A 19092-nucleotide genomic window follows, 5' to 3' on the forward strand; every position below is an offset into this window, starting at 1 on the left:
GTTCGATAGTGAAAAGTATTGTGAATAACATATCAAAAGTCTCCAAAAATATCTTTGGTGGAACACCACCATTTTTCCAAAATGGCGGCCAAATCCAGTAGTTTTTTTATTTTTATTGAAATTCTGACTTTCCAGTCAATATTGGTGAAAAGTCGTCAATACATTTAATGTTCCTCCTGAAATTACCTTTAAAATGATACCAAATACATGTACCTACAACAAAAAATAAACCCCGTACAAATAATAAAATATTTCAAATAAAAATATTTGTTATAAATTAATGTAATAGTCCACCAAAATAAAAAACCAGACACAGGGATCGTATAAAAATTTGCAAGTAAACATTTTATGGTTTTATTTTTATTGTTGTGGTGTGCAGAGTGACATACCAAAAGTTGCAAAAATCAGTCCACGGGAAACCCCTAAATTAAGGAAAAAATGGCGGCTTTTTCCAATATTGGACAAATTTTGCAACAAAAGATACCACATGTTTTGTTGCACATTTTTCGAGATATTGACTTGGAACCACGACCGATATTTATTGGATGGTCCGTATTTAATTTCAATAGGGAACGCTTTTTGGGCCGCCATCATGGATCAGCCATATTGGATCTGCCATATTGGATATAAATATTTTTTAATGTAATAATAGTGTTGTGACACATCATTATGAACTAGATTTCCACGCTGATTTCAATGCTGAAATCCGTTTTTAAATAAGTTTATTCGTTGCTTAAGATATATTAAAACGAAAACTCTCCCCTATACATCAGTTATGGACGTATTGTAAGTTACTTTGAAAATGTGTTTGGATTATTTTTCTCCAGGTATTATTATTGCTTGCAGTTCGTTCTAGCCTTAAAATATTCAGTGATAAAAGATCTTTCATTTTTGTTAGCTTTCATTTTGTTTTATTTATAGTTAAAACAGACTAGTTATAGACGAGGTACAAACCCCAACACAAAATTAAATTAAACTTTTTTTATCAGTTTTTGTTAAGATTTATATCTCGGGTTGTTAATATGTATATCAAAGTACTCAGTAAATGTTTGGCTTTAATTTTATTGATTATTAAATGACACATGACAAATTTAAAACGAATCATGTAGGCCTACCTTCAATGAACTATTGAGTGAATTATTGTTATTTTGAAATTTGTCTTTAGTTAAAGACATTTATCCCCAATTCTAAATAACTCCCAATAAGGAATCCATAGCTAAAATAAAAGTCAATACTTGAACGAATAGCTATGACGAGTTTTTCCCGTTTTCACTCTGCACAACATTACAAAATAAAACCATAAAACGTTTTGTTGAAATTTTTTAAAGGCCATATCCTATATTTATCTAAATAAAATTTCCAAGTTACACAGTTACAGTTATTTATAAGTACAGTTATTTGTTAGTCATATGTACCATCAGTAAAAACACCACTCCCAATCTGTTGGATCTGCTGGTGAACTATTTCCACGCCATACTTGAACCTGATAGTACAACCTTAGACTGTGGTAGTTTTCAATGTGTTTTTAAATTGTCAAAGTACGAAACGTCCATAAGAAATGTATAGGGGAGAGTTTTCGTTTTTATATATCTTAAAATCGTAAAACGCTATTTAAAAAACTGATTTCAGCATTGAAATCAGCGTGGAAATCTAGTTCATAATGATGTGTCACAACACTATAATTACATTAAAAAATATTTATATCCAATATGGCAGATCCAATATGGCTGATCCAAGATGGCGGCCCAAAAAGCGTCCCCTATTGAAATTAAGTACGGACTATCCAATAAATATCGGTTGTGGTTCCAAGTCAATATCTCGAAAAATGTTCAAAAAAACATGTGGTATGTTTTGTTGCAAAATTTGTCCAATATTGGGAAAAGCCGCCATTTTTTCCTTAATTTAGGGGTTTCCCGTGAACTGACTTTTTGCAACTTTTGGTATGTCACTCTGCATACCACAACATTAAAAATAAAACCATAAAATGTTTACTTGCAAATTTTTATACGATCCCTGTGTCTGGTTTTTTTTTAGTTTGGTGGACTATTACATTAATTTATAACAAATATTTTTATTTGAAATATTTTATTATTTGTACGGGGTTTATTTTTTGTTGTAGGGACATGTATTTGGTATCATTTTAAAGGTAATTTCAGGAGGAACATTAAATGTATTGACGACTTTTCACCAATATTGACTGGAAAGTCAGAATTTCAATAAAAAGCAAAAAACTACTGGATTTGGCCGCCATTTTGGAAAAATGGTGGTGTTCCACCAAAGATATTTTTGGAGACTTTTGATATGTTATTCACAATACTTTTCACTATCGAACAACAATGGTTTCATCTGTGTTCTAATTATTTCTAGGTTTTGCTATTTATTTTCTTATTTTAAGGCGCCTAGAGGTGTAACTGACAGTTTCGAAACTAACACAGGTCTGAGGCAAGGCTGCAATCTCTCACCGACTTTATTCAGTTTATTTATCAATGACCTGCCGGAGGCGGTAGGAGGTGGATGCCATTTTGGTGGATCGAAAATAAATATGTTGCTTTACGCTGATGACATTATTCTTCTGTCTCCAACTAGTACCGGGCTGCAGCACATGATAAAAAATTTAGAAACCTACTGTGGGACATGGAATTTAACTGTAAATTTAAATAAATCAAAGATTATTGTTTTTAGAAATGGTGGGAAATTGAAGACGAGCGACAAATGGTGGTATATGGGTAAAATTATTGAGGTGGTAAATGAGTACAAATATTTAGGAATCACGTTCACAAGTTCCCTTTCATGGAGTAATCACTTCAAAGAAAAAGCCAGAATAGGTCAATTTGCTGTTAATTCAGTCTGGAGTGCTTTATTTAAAAACCCAAAAGTACCGCTATGTTCTAAAATGTGTTGTTTCGAAGCGGTAGTGCGAGCTACAATCTGCTACGGAGCTCAGGTGTGGGGATGTATAGAAAGCGATCAAATAGAATCTGTTCAAAAAATATTTCTCAAAAATTATTCTCTTTACCTTTTAACACACCAAATTATGCATTATATTTGGAAACATGCTGTGAAAAGTTATACTTTTATACTTTTTATTTTATTTTATTTTATTTTATTTTATTTTCATGCTCCAATACAGTATACACCATTTACATTGAAGCAGTTCATGCACTTATAATAATTTCTTCAGTGGGTTTCTTCTTGTCCATTCACTTCAATCTAACTTACACTTTCATACCATGCAATAACAACATAAAAAATAAAATTTTCAATAACTATAACAACAATATAAATATTTAAAAAAGACTAACAATGATAAATTATATAAATACATAAATACTGAATAGTAAAATAAATACAACAGTGAATATAAATATATTATTGATTGGTGAATAATACTGTTTTTAATTTTAATTTGAAATTCTGCAAGTTGTCAGAGAAAATGTCAATGTTATTGCATTTTTCTATTGCCAAATTATAGTCTTTCATTATTCGATAGAGGGGGGAGGAGGCATGGGCAGTGGTGCGGCTGTAGGGCAACGAGAAGAGATGTTTGTTTCTACTGTTGAAGCAGGGTACGCGATAAGACAGGCCGGCCAGGCTAGCAGCGTCGTCAACCTCTCCACGCGCCAGTTTGTACAGGAACACCTGACCTATGATCGTTCTCCTCAGATCTAGACTCTGCAGCCCAAACAGTTGTAACAAATCATAATATGGAATTTCGTACGTATAAATATTAAAACATTTGTAAAATAGAAATCTTAAAAACTTTTTCTGAACTTTCTCCAAAGCATCTTTGAACTGTAAATGATATGGATTCCAAATCATGGAACAGGTTTCTAATCTCGATCTGACCAACGAGTGATAAAGCATAATCAAAGTTTCAATGTTTCTAAAATTTGTACTTTGTCTAACTATAAATCCTATCATTTTACTTGCAGCAGCAATGCATGTTTCAATATGAAAATTAAAAGATAGTGCAGAATTCATGTGAACACCTAAATCTTTAATTTTGTTTACCCTACAAATTAAAATGCCATTTAAAAAATAGTTATTTTGTAAAAAATTTTGAGTCCTAGTAAAAGTCATTAGTTGGCATTTGGAAACATTAAAAGTCATTTTGTTTGAAACACTCCATTTGTAAACATTATCAAGATCTTCCTGTAAGCTATTTGCATCCTCAAGACTGTTTATATGCTTAAACAGTTTTAAATCATCAGCAAATAGAAGTGAATTTGAATTTAAAATACAGTCGCTTAGATTATTAATTAGTATTGTAAAAAGACAAGGCCCTAGATTCGAACCCTGGGGGACCCCAGATTGGACATTAAATATAGCAGAGGAAAATCCATGATAGAAAACAAATTGTTTCCTATTCACAATGTAAGATTTGAAAAAATGTAATAAATCATTTGACATGCCATACCAATGTAGTTTCTGCAACAAAATTAAATGGTCAACCTTATCAAACGCTTTGGCCAGATCAAGAAATAATGTGTCTGTCTGAACCCCAGCGTCCAGACCCGAGGAAACGTAACTAGTAAAATTTAATAAATTTGTGTTGACTGACCTTCCTGGGACAAACCCATGCTGGTAATTTGAAATGTATTTTTGAAAATGTCTGAATAAATATTTGTGAATAATAATCTCAAATATCTTAGCCGGTACAGATAACACTGCTACCGGTCTGTAATTTAAAACTTTGGATTTTTTGCCACTCTTAAAAATTGGGGTTACTTTTGTTGTTTTCCATCTTTCCGGAAATATATTAGTTTTCAAGCTTAAATTGTATAAAAATTCTAAAGGCCCAACTAAAAATTCGGAACAACCTTTAAATAAATATTGTGGGAGTAAATCTGGACCAGTAGTGCATTTTGATTTTAAATGTTTGATGGCGTTCTGCACATCCTGACAGCTGAGGCGAGGCAGAGTGAGGCAAGACGCGCCGGTCAGACACGGCCCCTCCACCGCGCACTCCACACTAGGCTCTGTAGTGTAACTCTCGTACACAGAACTAAAATATTCCGCGAATGCATTTACAACCGCTCCTCCGTTATCCAGTCTTACTCCATTGTGCTCCATTATCATAATTTTATTTCGTTCAGATTTTTTACTTTGAATGTAAATCTAAATTATTTATTGAAATGTTTAACGTTACCAGCAGGGAGATTGCCCAAAATTTTAGCTAAACAAATTATTTCAAGGAATGTATTTTGGAGTAAAGAATGGAAGCTTCTGGGACAACAATTTAATATAAATATTAATTTTCAAAATGATGATTTAGCAGAGCTTAGCGAACAGTTGAGGTCGGTAGCGGAAGGGCTACGTTGTAGGTGGAGGGGGGAGTGTGTTGGTCGGGCGCGCACCTCCGTCCATCACAGCCAGTTACTCACGCTCGACCTTGAACTTGGAGATAAGAGTCCCCTCAGACTGAACAATACTCGTACCATTTCGTGGATTCTTAAAGCAAGATTAGAGCTTATCAACCTGAACTACAAGCCTTGGCTCAATCAAAATTATAGATGTTCTTTATGTAACCTAAATGAAAATGAAACAGTCTATCATTTTATTGCACTTTGTCCGATTTTAAAACACATAAGACATTTGTGGCTGGGAAAACTTTTTTTAAACGAAATAGAATATCATCAATTTATAAATGGGAGGAATTGGCGAGCTTTAGCTAGTTATCTAGAAAATGCTTGGAAGTATAGATGGGAGATAGTGACAGAATTTAACCTTTGAATCTAAATAATTGTATATGAAACTCGTCTACAGATAAGTTAGGATCAGTATGTTTTTGTTTTTTATCACTTATGTAATAATATTTCGTTCTCTCTTATATCTTTTCTCTTATGTCTTTATTTTAGAAATATTAATAAATCTTTTTAGTGCTCAATAGGCCTACTATTCTAATCTTAAGTAATGGAACAACTCTAGTGCCAACAAAACAGACGGTTATTAACCATTGTTTTTATGTGTCTGTGAAAAAATGTATTTATGTTCTAAATTGTACAATAAAGCACATTTTCATTTCATTTCATTTCATATCATATATTAATCTAACTGTCATTAAGGGTTCCCACTCTACGGACTGATTGCCTTGACTACTTCATATATCCTCACTAATTTGCCTAAGGGCGTGTTCATGTCGGATCTGCGATTAGTGATACCAGTTGCAATCCTAATGCGAAGATAATACCAATGTAATTTTTTAATAGGCCTGTTACATTGGATCTGCACTGTTATAGATAATAGCACAGTCCTTTTTCTCAGCTAATATTGAGACTCCGAATATGGATTTTGACAATTTAATACCATTAGTTTTTATGAAATTAGCATTATGGGACGACAAGGGTGATAAATATCACTTATATAGATTTGTGGTAGACAAGTTGTGGAGTGAAGTTACTTCAGAATTGCACACAAATATTGATAGGATGTGCATATTATTCATGCTTTTACATCATCGTAAATAATTCTTAACTGCATGTGATTGTAAAATTAATCCTCTTCCTCTTAATCAGTTATCACAAACTCGTTTTCAACAAAACAGGAACCCACAAATCAATCTTTAAGCACAAGTCACGGACATGAACTTTCGATAACAGCAGAGCGCTACTCTCAACTAGCAGCTCGCTGATCTCATCGTTGCTACGATCGCTAATCACAGCTCCAACATGAACGCAGCCTAATATGTGATTGTGAAGATATCATCATTGTCTCCCGCAATGGCAGCAATATCTTGAATATCCCATCGTACCTCGCAATCGTGGCAAATTTAAGAGCATTTCCTGTGATTGCAAACATATCATCATTGTCTATTGCGATCTTGTCAAATGATTGGAAAAACAGCCATAAACAAAAACTGACATTCCCCATCAATTTGGTAAAACTGACAACCTATACTTAACTTACCTACCTAACTTACCTATACCTGATTGGCCAAATGCTCAACACTCTCAATTAGTTGGTTATGGTTTGTAATTCATGAGCTAAGGACACTAATGAAAACTGAAAACCCAGTTAAACTGAAAACTGAAAGTATACAGACATCTCAAACTGATGTGTAGAGTAGTACCGTACCATAGATAAAACATACTCTTAATAGATTTCTCATCCTCATGGAACAGCTGAAGCCAATTTTATTGTTAGTTCTGTCCGGTGCACTGAAGAGGTTTTGTTTTGTTTACAATTTGTTTGTTGTTATGTCAGTCATTTAAAATCTTATTTAACCAAATAATCATGAACAATTACTCGTTCCTTAGTAAAATAACCAAACAGTAAAGCACAAATCATTCAATTAACCCTAAAATTATAAAAGTTGACACTAGCGATCAGTGTCACCGGACATGAACTAGGCATGAAAAACAACGAGCTTCAAAATTTACAACAGGATAAAAAGTCTACTTGTGTTGGTCAGTCTATGGTAGTACTCAGTTTGAAATTGCAACATTATAAAAAAGGATCTTTTGGCTTAATATAGCACAATTACCTGGCAGCCATTGCAAAGCCTTTCTCTAAGTCTGTAGAAGCAGTAAGCACTAAGGTCGCCAGACTGACCCTCTGTGATTGTGAGCTGAACAGTGTGAGAGGAGCAGCATCTGGACACTCCAAGGCTAGGAACTGAATCACCTCCACCTGTAGTCTGATGGTGGCTATGTAGCGGACAATCTGCGACCTGGGCAGCTGCATCACCAGGGGAGTCTTGCTGTCTGTACAAAAACATACCTTAGCATTCACATTTCAAAAAATTGTTTAAAAAGTTTTCAATAAATGTATGCCAGTTTTATTTTTTCCCATTTCACAGTACTGTGACAATAACGGACAATAAGATCTAACTGAATACCTATGTGCTTGACTTGATTGGATTAGAACCAACAGAAGTGTCTAGCTTTTTCATCCAAATAGTTTGTACCAAAACTTTATCCTTTAGCAGTTGCACACTTAGGCATTTTGCTACTTTTTACTGACCCTTACTGATCACTTAACCTTGTTTTAAAATAATTCTGATTTTATGTTCACAAGATGAAAGAAAATATAATAAAACAAAGTACTATAGTTTCACGTTAAACTAATAAGTAATAACCAACCATTCCTGGGACACAAAGGGTAAACATACAAACTGACTTATTAAACAAATTATTTTATTGGAGTATGCCAAAACAAGGCACTTACTTATTCAGTTTTTGGTACAAGGGTCTAAAAAAAGTCTAAACCTTGAGTTTCGTTAAATAAAACGATTATTAGATCATATCTCACCAGGTTTATATTTGAGAGCTACCTCTAGATGGCCTAAGGAAGAGTATAGATGGCCCTTGTGGTTAGCTAAGTCTTGGTAGTTGCGAGTATTGTGTTTAAAAAAGTGAATACAGGTGAGAGCAGCTCGTACATGGTCATTCATCCACACTTGTGCTTGGTAGAGCACATGGTAGAGTTGCTGGCGCTCACAGTACGCACAAGACGCACGCAGGTAGTCCTGAACAAGGATACACTAGAATTACATCAAAAGAACCCTTTTAAATTGCCTCATCAATGCAATTCATAATACTTTGAAAAATCACTGACCAGTAGCATTTAAAAATCACTTAGTTGAAATAAAATGAAATGAAAAATGTATTTATTTGAGAGGCGAAGTTAGGACTTGCAAGTCCTCTATACCACTTAACCTCTAAAAGAATGTTAAACTCTAAAAGAAGTAAATTATAGTCTTAGCAATTTGCGAGTGTCCCTGGATGCAAAGTTAGTTCCACTCTCACGCACACACATTCACCCTCACGAGCAGAGAGGATTAGAACCACCCTAGACCGGCTGTACTTTCGCTTCATTAGTTCTTTTAGCCACCACTTGTAATAAAAATTTAATTTAAAAAAATGTAATCTATATAAATAAAATGAGAGTTTTGTCTGTACATTGCTCAGAATCATAAACTTTTAGGTTATTTTTACGTTTTATACAAACATTAAGGAAACCGAAACAAGTCTTATCTAAATTTCTGTCTGTCTGTCTGTCACGGCCCAAGAGCCATTTTACGCGGCCTTCTCCTGAAAAACAAGAGTACCTATCAAGTTCCAAATCATTTTAATGTATTCACTGGATTGGCGAGATTGTCTTAAGCCATTATAATATGGCGTCACTACTTTGTAAATAAAATGACGGACGTTTAAAAACCCAATTTTGTGCGATTTTTTGTAAAGTTTTCCCAATGTTAATCACATATATTCATCAATGAAATAACGAACAGCTGTTCGAATCAAGATTATTTCTTCTAGCTGTCACTGATATGTTTACATTGAATGTTGTTTACAAATACCGCAACCATTTCCGATCACGTTTTGAAAGCAAATCTAAACCAAGTAAGATTAAAAACGTTTTTCCTTACATAACGGATTTAATTAATCGCAAGTGCAATAATTTGTAGGGTATCCGTAAATGAAAATAGAGATTTTTTGTGTATAAAACTGTTCTTGAGTTTTGATAACCGGGAAAAAGACCTTGAATCAGTGTTGTATATAACTGGGAGACTGAAATTTTTTAAATGAGCGTTTTCAGTCAAGACTCGGCACACGACCGACGTGTGTCTACACATCCATAGTAAAAATAAAAGTAGGCATACCGTGTATTTATGTTTTATTCGTCATGTGTATAAGTGTACAGTTCGTGTATGTGTTTCAAAAACTCCAAGACGCACCTAATGGGGAAGCTCAAGACCTTATATTAGGACTGATGATGGTGATTTAATTTTGCTGAAATGCATCTCCTGTAATAGGATACATTAGGATCGACCGGCGGACACAGGTAATTTAACCTTTTATTGATTGTCATACCGATCCGGAACAACAACAAACAACATAAAATGAAGTTATGTATAATAGTTTGGCCAGCATATCTGAAAATATGCAAACCAACTGCTGTTTTAATTAGAGGTCTGCGGTACAGAAAATTTAAGGTCGGTACGGTTCGGTACGGTACAATATTTTGTACCTCGGTTCTCGGTACAAAATCGGTACGGTACGCGGCTACCCGTATTTTTGCGGTTTTCTTCTCAGAACTGTATTTAAACCATTATTTTTAATTTTAATACATTGACATTACTATGAAAATGGATAGTATCCTACATTCATGGTTTTCTAAGAACAATTACTGTACCACACATTATTAAAACAAAACGTTTTACTACTACGTGCGCATTGTGTCAAGAAAAATCACAATTAAGATAAGGGCTTTACCTATTTTACTCTGAGATACTTTGAATAGCCATGATAAAGTGGTTTTGAAATTAGGATAAGAGTTTGTAGGAATAAACATGTTTGAAGCATTAATTGACAAGATAATTTCACATAACTGGTAAATTATTTCCAACCAACACAATGTCTAGTTGTTTTTTTTAAATTTTGAAAAACATATAAAAGCATTCAGTACGAAGGCAGTGTAGTTGCCAGCTGTTCACAGCAGACGACAATGAAAAACTGGAGGTTATGATGAAGTAAATGGCAAAGAGCATCTTTTTTTATCAGCTTCAAAACTAATTATAGGATGGATACAACTCTTGCAAAGTTTTTTTTCTGAAACTTAAAATTGGATTATCACAGAGTAAGATTATTGTCTTTTCATTTACAAAGTTAACACCCACACATATCAATCATTAGTTTATCTCAGGCTCAATCCAATTTTCTTAGTATAATTTAAAGCTCTTCCAAAGAATCAAAAGACAAAGTCCTAGACCTAATTATTTAGGTGGGCCTATATAAAATTGGTTAGGTTATGATGAAATGAGGGAATAAAATACATAAAATACTTTATTAATAATTGATGTAAAAAGGAAAGATATTAAAACATTAACACTTCAAACTGTGAACATATTAGAACAACATAATAATATAATCAAGCAGCTGATATTAAAATACACATTAAAAAGATATTTGATTATATAGCATTAAGCAAAGCAATACTATATAAAATCCTCAACATTCCCCCTTAATCAAACATCTTTTTTTATTTAATCTGAGTCTTTAAGTCCCAAGTCCGTCACAAAGTTATTAAATTTTTCACGTGACAATGATTTGGTTAAAATATCAGCCGTCATATTTTCAGTTGGCAAATACTTAATTTAAATGCACTTCTTAACCATATTCTTGACCTTTAGCAACAAGACGTGCTTTGAACTTCTCACGATCACCATCTACATTTTTCTTAGTTTTATAAACCCACTTGCATTTAACCACATTTTCAGTCTTAGGACGATCAACCAACTCCCAAACATTGTTCTTAATCAGAGAATTATACTCTTCATCCATGGCATTCATCCATTCTTCTTTGAAATTACTTTTAATTGCCTCATTGAAATTTTGCGGTTCATCAAAAACATCGACAGCTTGATATGAAAAGAAATCGTTCATCCATAATGGTTTTCTGCGATAACGTTCAGGTCTTTTATCATCAATCAAAGAATTCCCTTCTTCCAAAACTAGCTGTTCATTTTCATCATGTGAATTGTCTAGATAAGAATTTTCATTTTCTGAAACTTCCTGTTAGAATGAACAAGATTTTCTTCGTTGTCAACAGATGTTATATCATTGTTTGGTTCTTCCACAAGTTCAGTTGTACTACTGTTTATAACAGTGTATTCAACTTGTCGACTTTCATTTTTCAGGTCATCTTTCACATCAGAGGAATGACATTGGTCTTCTACAAAAACAACATCACATGCTTTTATTATAGAATAAGGTTTCTTAGGATCAATTAGTCTGTAGCCTTTGGAATGTTCACAATATCCAACCATAATACAAAGCTTTGCTTTTGTGTCAAGGTCAAGTTTCTTTCTGTAACATTTGGGAATATGAACATAAGCTTTACAGCCAAAAACCCGTAAGTGACTTAGATCAACCTTTGAACCAGTCCAAACCTTCTCTGGTGTTGCATCCTTTAAAGCTGCTGTAGGACTACGATTCTTCAAATAGATAGCTGTGTTTATAGCTTCTCCCCAATATCGTTTTCCTAAACCTGAATCTTGAAGTAAACATCTTGTCTTTTCAACTAGTGTTCGGTTAACACGTTCACTTACACCATTTTGCTCTGGAGTGTGGGGTATAGTGGTCTCATGAATAATGCCATTTAAACGTAGAAAATCTGCAAATTGTTTGTTAACATACTCACCCTCGCCATTATCAGTTCTCAAGCGCTTAATTTTTAAGCCAGTTTGATTTTCAACTTCCATTTTGAAGTCGTTGAACTTACTTAAAACCTCAGTTTTGTGTAAATAACCAACAGTTTTTCTAGAGAGGTCATCGGTGAATGTTAAAAGATAAAGAGATCCACCCCAACTTTTAACTGACATAGGTCCACATAAGTCTGAATGAATTAGCTCAAGTAATGAAGTAGCTCTGATACTTTGACCTTTAGGAAAAAAATTTCTTGTTATCTTTTTTTTTTTTTAGGGAGAGGAGGGAAAATGCTTTTACGCACACAGGTAGCCAGCCTGTAGTGTGAGACTCCTGAAAATTGTCAGACTACTCACTAAAAAACCCCCTCTACTCTGTTGGACACAGACCTGGAATTGTTTGTCACATTACTTCAAGTCAGGCCAACATGTGACCTAAGCCCTCAGGGCTCGCACCGTTTCTGGCATTTCGATTCTTAATGACCTACAACCGCATCCCGGTCAAGGTCGATCTTCTTGGCGCGGAGAATACCCTGGATATAATGTGACACACAGGTCCAATTGTCCTCACCCTCCGTCATAATCGGTATGACCGTGTCCACCGACAGCAGTCCTATTAATTGTTGAGCCTCCAGGCGGGGCCTTTCCCAGCGCTGGCAGTGGAAAAATGTATGTTCCACGTCATCGAGAATGCCTGGGCAGTATATGCAGTCGGGTGACACGGCTTTGCCCATCCTGAACAGGTACGACCGGAAAAAGCCGTGTCCCGTCAGAAATTGGGTGAGGTAGAAGTCCACCTCTCCGTACCGCCGATCAACCCAAGGTTGGACTTGCTGTATCAGTCGCCTGGTCCAGAGTCCCCGTGTCTCCTGTTCCCAGCCCTCCTGCCACAGCTGGTAGGTGCGGGTGCGTTCCTCTGTTCGTGCCTCGTCCTCCCCACGGCGCCGGTAAATTGCCTTTCTCTCCGCCGCCAAAAGTTTGACGGGGATGACTCCAGCAATCACCAGGACGGCGGGCTCGGACACTGTTCGGTAGGCAGATGCTACCCTCAGTGCTGCCTGACGCTGCACTCGGGCGAGCCGCATCCTGTATGCCTCCTTATTTAGTGCGTCTGCCCACACCTCCGCACCGTACAAGGGTACGGACTGGACCGAAGACATTAACAGCCTTCTACGACTGGACCGAGGCCCTCCGACATTGGCCATCAACCGGCTAAGAGAAGAAACCACCCTAGCGGCCTTGTCCGCTGTACGGAAGATCTGATCCCGCCAGCTAAGCTTGCTGTCTACCATGACCCCAAGATACTTGGCAGAACGAACAGTTTGAACCTCGACGGCTCCCACCCTCAACTGCACGATGGTGTCAATCCGTTTTTTTGTCAAAATCACGATCTCGGTTTTGCTCAGAGCAAGCGAGAGACCGTGGTCTGCCATCCATGCGTTTATGGTAAGCATAACTCGGTTTAGCTTTAGCTGAGCCAGCTCAACGCTACGTGCAGCTATCAAAGCTGCAACGTCGTCTGCGTACCCAACCAAGACTGTTTCCTCAGGCATTTCAGACCTCAGAAGGCTGTCATAAGCGACGTTCCAGAGGTCTGGGCCGAGTATGGAACCTTGGGCAGCACCAGAAGTGACACTCATCGTCCGCGGGCCCTCCGCAGTGTCATACGTTAGGAGGCGAAACCGGAGATAATCCTCTATGATGCGCATGAGGTATGCCGGCACGTGGAAGGTGTTCTCCAGAGCATCCAGCATATCGCACCACCTCGCCGAATTAAATGCATTTCGCACATCGAGCGTTACGAGCAGCACAACCCTGCGAGAGTAGTGGGTAAAATCCTCAGCTCTCATCACGGCTTGCTTCACCTCCTCAATCGCATCAATCGTTGATCGCCCCATCCTGAATCCATACTGACGAGGGGAGAGGTCCCCCGCAGCGACAACGGCTGAATTTAGCCGGGAACGGATCAATTTCTCGAGGACTTTGCCAGCCGTATCCAACATACACAGAGGTCTGTAAGAGGATGGCAGATCTGGGTCTCCCTTGCCCTTCCTAACAAGCACAAGCCTAGCTGTCAAAAGGGGAAAACCCCTTCAACCAGGCAGGCGTTATACATGCTCAAAAGGATCAAGGGGTTGGTAGTCAAAACCTTCTTGAGGACTTCACCGGGCACCCCATCGGGACCAGGAGCCTTGTTGTTCTTCAGGGATATGACGGCCGCCACCAGCTCTTCAGGGCTGAAAAGTGGGACGTCGTCCACCCTTCCATAATCCCGCAGTGGGCGCAACGCGTGAGCCGGGAAAAGGGACTCGACTATCCTCACCATAGTGACCCTGTCCATGACGGAAGGTGGAGAGCGGGTTCCAAGTTTCTTGGTTACAAGTTTGTAACCCAGGCCCCACGGGTTGGAATCAACATCGTCCCTTAATTTATCCCAGCAACTGCGTTTACTCCGATTGATGGCTCGACGAAGATACCTCCTAGCCACCCTATAAGCATCCGACTTACGCCGTCTGTCTAGGGGTTCTCTAACCCTGGTAGCAAGTCTTCTGGCCCTCAATGCCGCTCGACGCAATTCCGCAATCTCGGCAGTCCACCAGTACACAGGACGCTTATTGCACTGGTATCTCCTGCGAGGCATAGACTCATCGCAGGCCGAGACAATCAGTTTCATCGTGGATGCAACTAACGCCTCTGCGTGAGGCACGCCAGTTGCAGGATGAACCACCGGCGTTCTTCGTAGGATGGCTCCATTGAATTTTGCCACGTCCAGTTTTTTAATGTTCCATCGAACGGGCACTTGACAAAACGCTGCCACTTGTCTCTGATGACCATCCAGGACGTCAAAAATTATGTACTGGTGGTCACTGGCCGTGTAATCCTCCAGGACTCTCCAGGCTCTGATCCTTGGCAAAAGAGACTCAGATGCAAGGGTAATGTCTGGGATCGTTCCCCGCATCCCAGGGCGCCGGAAAGTTGGCGTGTTGCCCTCGTTGACGACAACGAGTCCGGCTCTGGCAGCAAAGTCCAGAATGTACTTGCCCCGGGAATTTGTGAGGGTCATTCCCCACTCGACAGCCCTAGCATTAAAATCCCCACCCACGACGACGTGTCCTGTGGTATTGCGCACGCTCTCTTCCAGGCGGTCTATCTTCTCACGAAAGTCACGGATGGCCTCATTGGGAGTGAGGTAGACACTAAAGTAAGTGACATCCCGGCACCGAACCCAAACGAAACCTCGGCCCTTCGCGTGACCCCGTACTTGCACTGTAGCTGTATTACGCGCCCAGATTGCAGCAGTACCAAGACTATCAGGGAACCAAAAAGCTGGGTCCCTATCACGGTACTGGTACTGTTCGCTGACTAAAAGCGCGTCGACATCGTGTTCTAGGGCAAGCTGACATAGAAGTGCGTCAGCCGTCCTGGATCGCTCAAGATTGCATTGAAGGATTCTTATCTTCGTGGCAGGGCTTTCGCTTGTTGTAGTGCAGATTTAAATGCACTGCACTGTCCAGACCCAGCTATATGCTTCAAGTGTTCTTCAGCGAGCCCATTTTCTTTGCAAAGAAAACAGGACTCGACTTGGCAGTCCTTACGGATGTGACCGACCTCCCCGCACCGAAGGCAGTTCTTGCTTCGGTCGGGTCCCTTGCAGTTTCTGGAGGAATGGCCGAAACAGAGGCATTTAAAACACCTCTTTACTTCCACTCTCCGTCTGAGCCTGCAGTTGACCCAGCCGACTCTCAGATGTTGGAGTGCCAGCACCTTATTGGCATGTGCGTCTGCCATTTCGGCGACCGCCATCCGCTGCTGGCTCCTATTCGGTTTTGTGAGCCACACCTTCAGAAAAGCCGTTTGCCCACCAAGCCCGGGGATAGCTTTCTTCAGGGCTTCCACAACATCAGCCTCCGTCGACACACAATCAATGTCTCGAACCTCGACTGATGTCTTTGGCTCAAGAGAACGGACGGTGCCCTGGCCTTCGACAGCTGCCTTCAGTTCGGCAGTAAAGGCTGCTTTGTCTTTCGACCTACCCAGTTCAAGGAGAACGTCCCCGCCCCGGGTTTGTCTAATCGACCGTACAACCGTATCGGTCTGCTCTGGCTTAGCATTGGCCTTGATTGCACCCAAGACCTCGGCAAAAGATCTCCCCCCTGAGGGTTTGACAATGATTGCCTCCATCCTGGGCTTTTTTGGCCGCAACCTTTTAGGTGCAGGCTCCGAACCGGGCCCAGTTTGGGCCACGCCAGTTGGCTGTGCCTTCACTGCCTCATTTTTCATGGAGGCGACCTCCGCCCGCCTCAATTGCCTCTTCTCCTTTTTGGAAAGGCGTTTTTCCCAAACAGCCCCAGGTGTCTCCACCACTGACCCCTTTCGGGAACTTCCCTGAAGAGGGGTCGTGGGTTGCTGTGCCAGTTGGCGCCTCGCTCGAGATGCAGCTACGTCCGAAAAGGGTCTGGGCACAGCAGACGAGAGGTCCGTCTGAGTCGCCTTGGCCTTTACCGTGGTCTTTTTGGTCTGGACGCCTTCTTCTCTTTTTGGAGGACTCTCCAATGTGGAAGGCCTCCGACGTTTCTTAGAAGGCAGCGCTCTTTCATCGGGCAGGGACACCACCTTTTCGGCAATCTTTTCCATGGTCGCCTTGCTTACCAGACGGCAGGCAAAGACGAAGCCTAGGTCATCCTCTAGTTTTGCCATTCCATTTTTTACCACTTGGTTTACGGCTCTCTGGGTCCGGAAGGTGTCCAGCATAGCCTTAATCGTCTTTTCCATGTCACGGAGCCGGGTTTCAATGTTACTATCTGCGTCAAGATATTCTTGACGCAGAAGCACAATCTCAGAGCTTTCCGACCGCGACGTCGCTGTGAAGGTTTCCTTCGGCATCCCTACAACAGTTCCCGGCAATGCCAGTTCGACATCTACATCGCCAACATTTTCTGGACCGTTTCCAGCTCCACTTGCCGAAAGGGATCCTAACGGGGTAAAACGTAGAGCACTTGAAAGGTGCAGGTGGCGGAGATGTCCTTACGTTTTTCGGTGGTGGCGACCTCTTAAGCTTGGAGCTTCGATCAAAGGGGTTCTGCTCCACTTCAGACGCTTCATTTTGCTCATTTGAGCTCCTATTCCATGATGTGTTTGTAGGATTTTTATTAAAACTCATCGTGTTTTCTCCAGCGCATCGTGCGGCAAGGAGCGGCCCGGAATCAGTCAGGAACAGGTATACCCTCGGGGACAAAAAACCCCTACCCCGGTTCCCCGGGGCCCGACCTCCGTTTGCCCAGCACCGGATACCTGACATGCCGGGGGTCGCCCGTCGCAATGCAGAGCCCGACCTCTGCATCCATGCCGCACTCCCTGACCAAGGACCGAAGTGGCTGGTTTCTCACGACCCACTGATAAAACCCATTGGCAGTGCAGAGCACACATCAACCCCTGCAACACAACAGGGGCACTCCCAGGGACTCCCAGTGAGTTCGTCGGTCACCCTTTTATTCGCCTCTTACGACAAGCCCGAGAAGGCTGCGGTGCTATTCTAACCCGGTACCGCACGGGGACAGAAACTTGTAAAACGAATTATATTTTAAGCAGGTGTTCCACCACTGTATCTAGTACCACAACTATCACAACATTATCTCTGACAGATCCAATTTTCTCTAAAATCGTCTTATATTCTGCTGTCATAGCATTTATGTTCTTATAAATAAATCAATAATTTGTTAAAATGCATTTTAGAATGTTTTGTACTTAAATCCAACAAAGGCCCAACGATTCTTTCCTTTGTAGGGCCAACAAATACAAGTTTCCGTTGGGCCAACGTTGGCAAGGAGTTAAAATTTCCTCCAACCATTTCCCAACCGTGCCGACCATTTCCCAAAGTTGGGCCAACAATGTGTGCTACATGGGTATGCATTGAAGTACATACCCCTAGAGGAACCTTTTTGCTTATTTTAACCCAATAAACCATTATGAAGTTTAGTGATGGACTTTACAGACCAGACACCCTGTATTGTAATAATTGACAGTGGCATATGACGAAAATTTCTACAATGATGATAGCGGATAAAAAATCTCCTAAGTGCACAGTAAAATGTTATAATAGTAGGTTTGTTTATGCCAATGGTGCAAAATTGGTTTGTTAACTACTAACATGTATTGTGTTGCCGATATTTAATGAATATTTCATCAATATTTAAACTAAGTTGATAACAAGATTTTTCTATAGATATTGTTCAATATTGGAAAGGAATTAAAACAATATTGTTTGAATATTACCTTAACAATATTGTTTTACAATATTGAACAATATTGGGAACATATTTAAACAATATTGTTTTAATATTGAATAACACCAATATTGTGCAATATTGGCAAAATATTAAAACAATATTGTTTTAATATTGAAGAAATCAATATTGTTGTAAATATTGGACAATATTGTTTCAATATAATGAAAATATATTTTTGCTACTAGGGAAGCTTCTTTATCAGTGTTAGCATTTCTAACGTAAGGATAACAAGTAAGCAAAACATTTAAACAAATTTTTGCAAGAGCCTTTTGATCCCTGTTTTTATCTTTGATTTCAGTATCATCAGATACACAATCCCAAAGTCCATCAATTATTAAAGCCATTTTCATTGAAAACTTCCAATTGTTATAATTTGAAACACCCTCTAGACGTTCAACATTACTATTTCCTCCCATTATAACATTTGTCATACTAGACAAGCCTGTATTATTTGAGGTAGGTGTAATAGTATGAGTTGTATCAGTGTTTTCTTGTGTAGTTTCCATTTTAGGTCAAACAACATAAAAATTCAGTTCAAGAAATTGGGTAACAAAATATCATAAGCCTAGTCATCATAAGCCTAGAAATCTTACCAAACACCATCAGTCCAGAATTATTCATTTTAATGTAGTTTTATACATATTCAAAATGAATTAT

At 39.1% G+C, this 19092-nt stretch overlaps 1 protein-coding gene across 1 annotated transcript in view; it reads right to left on the minus strand.

The window, feature by feature from the left end:
* LOC128998798 (zinc finger FYVE domain-containing protein 26) overlaps positions 1-19092 on the minus strand; it is a 199775-nt gene that overhangs the window by 12807 nt on the left and 167876 nt on the right. The window contains exons 19-20 of the mRNA XM_054425158.1: positions 8251-8467; positions 7484-7703 (exon numbers count right to left, since the gene is read on the minus strand). Coding sequence (XP_054281133.1) covers positions 7484-7703; positions 8251-8467 — 437 coding nt within the window. The remainder of the gene's footprint in view (positions 1-7483; positions 7704-8250; positions 8468-19092) is intronic.

The sequence above is a fragment of the Macrosteles quadrilineatus genome, unplaced genomic scaffold, assembly GCF_028750875.1.
Source record: "Macrosteles quadrilineatus isolate MER2022 unplaced genomic scaffold, UCM_ALF_1.0 Scaffold_1__1_contigs__length_201487025, whole genome shotgun sequence".
Taxonomy (NCBI): Eukaryota; Metazoa; Arthropoda; class Insecta; order Hemiptera; family Cicadellidae; genus Macrosteles; species Macrosteles quadrilineatus.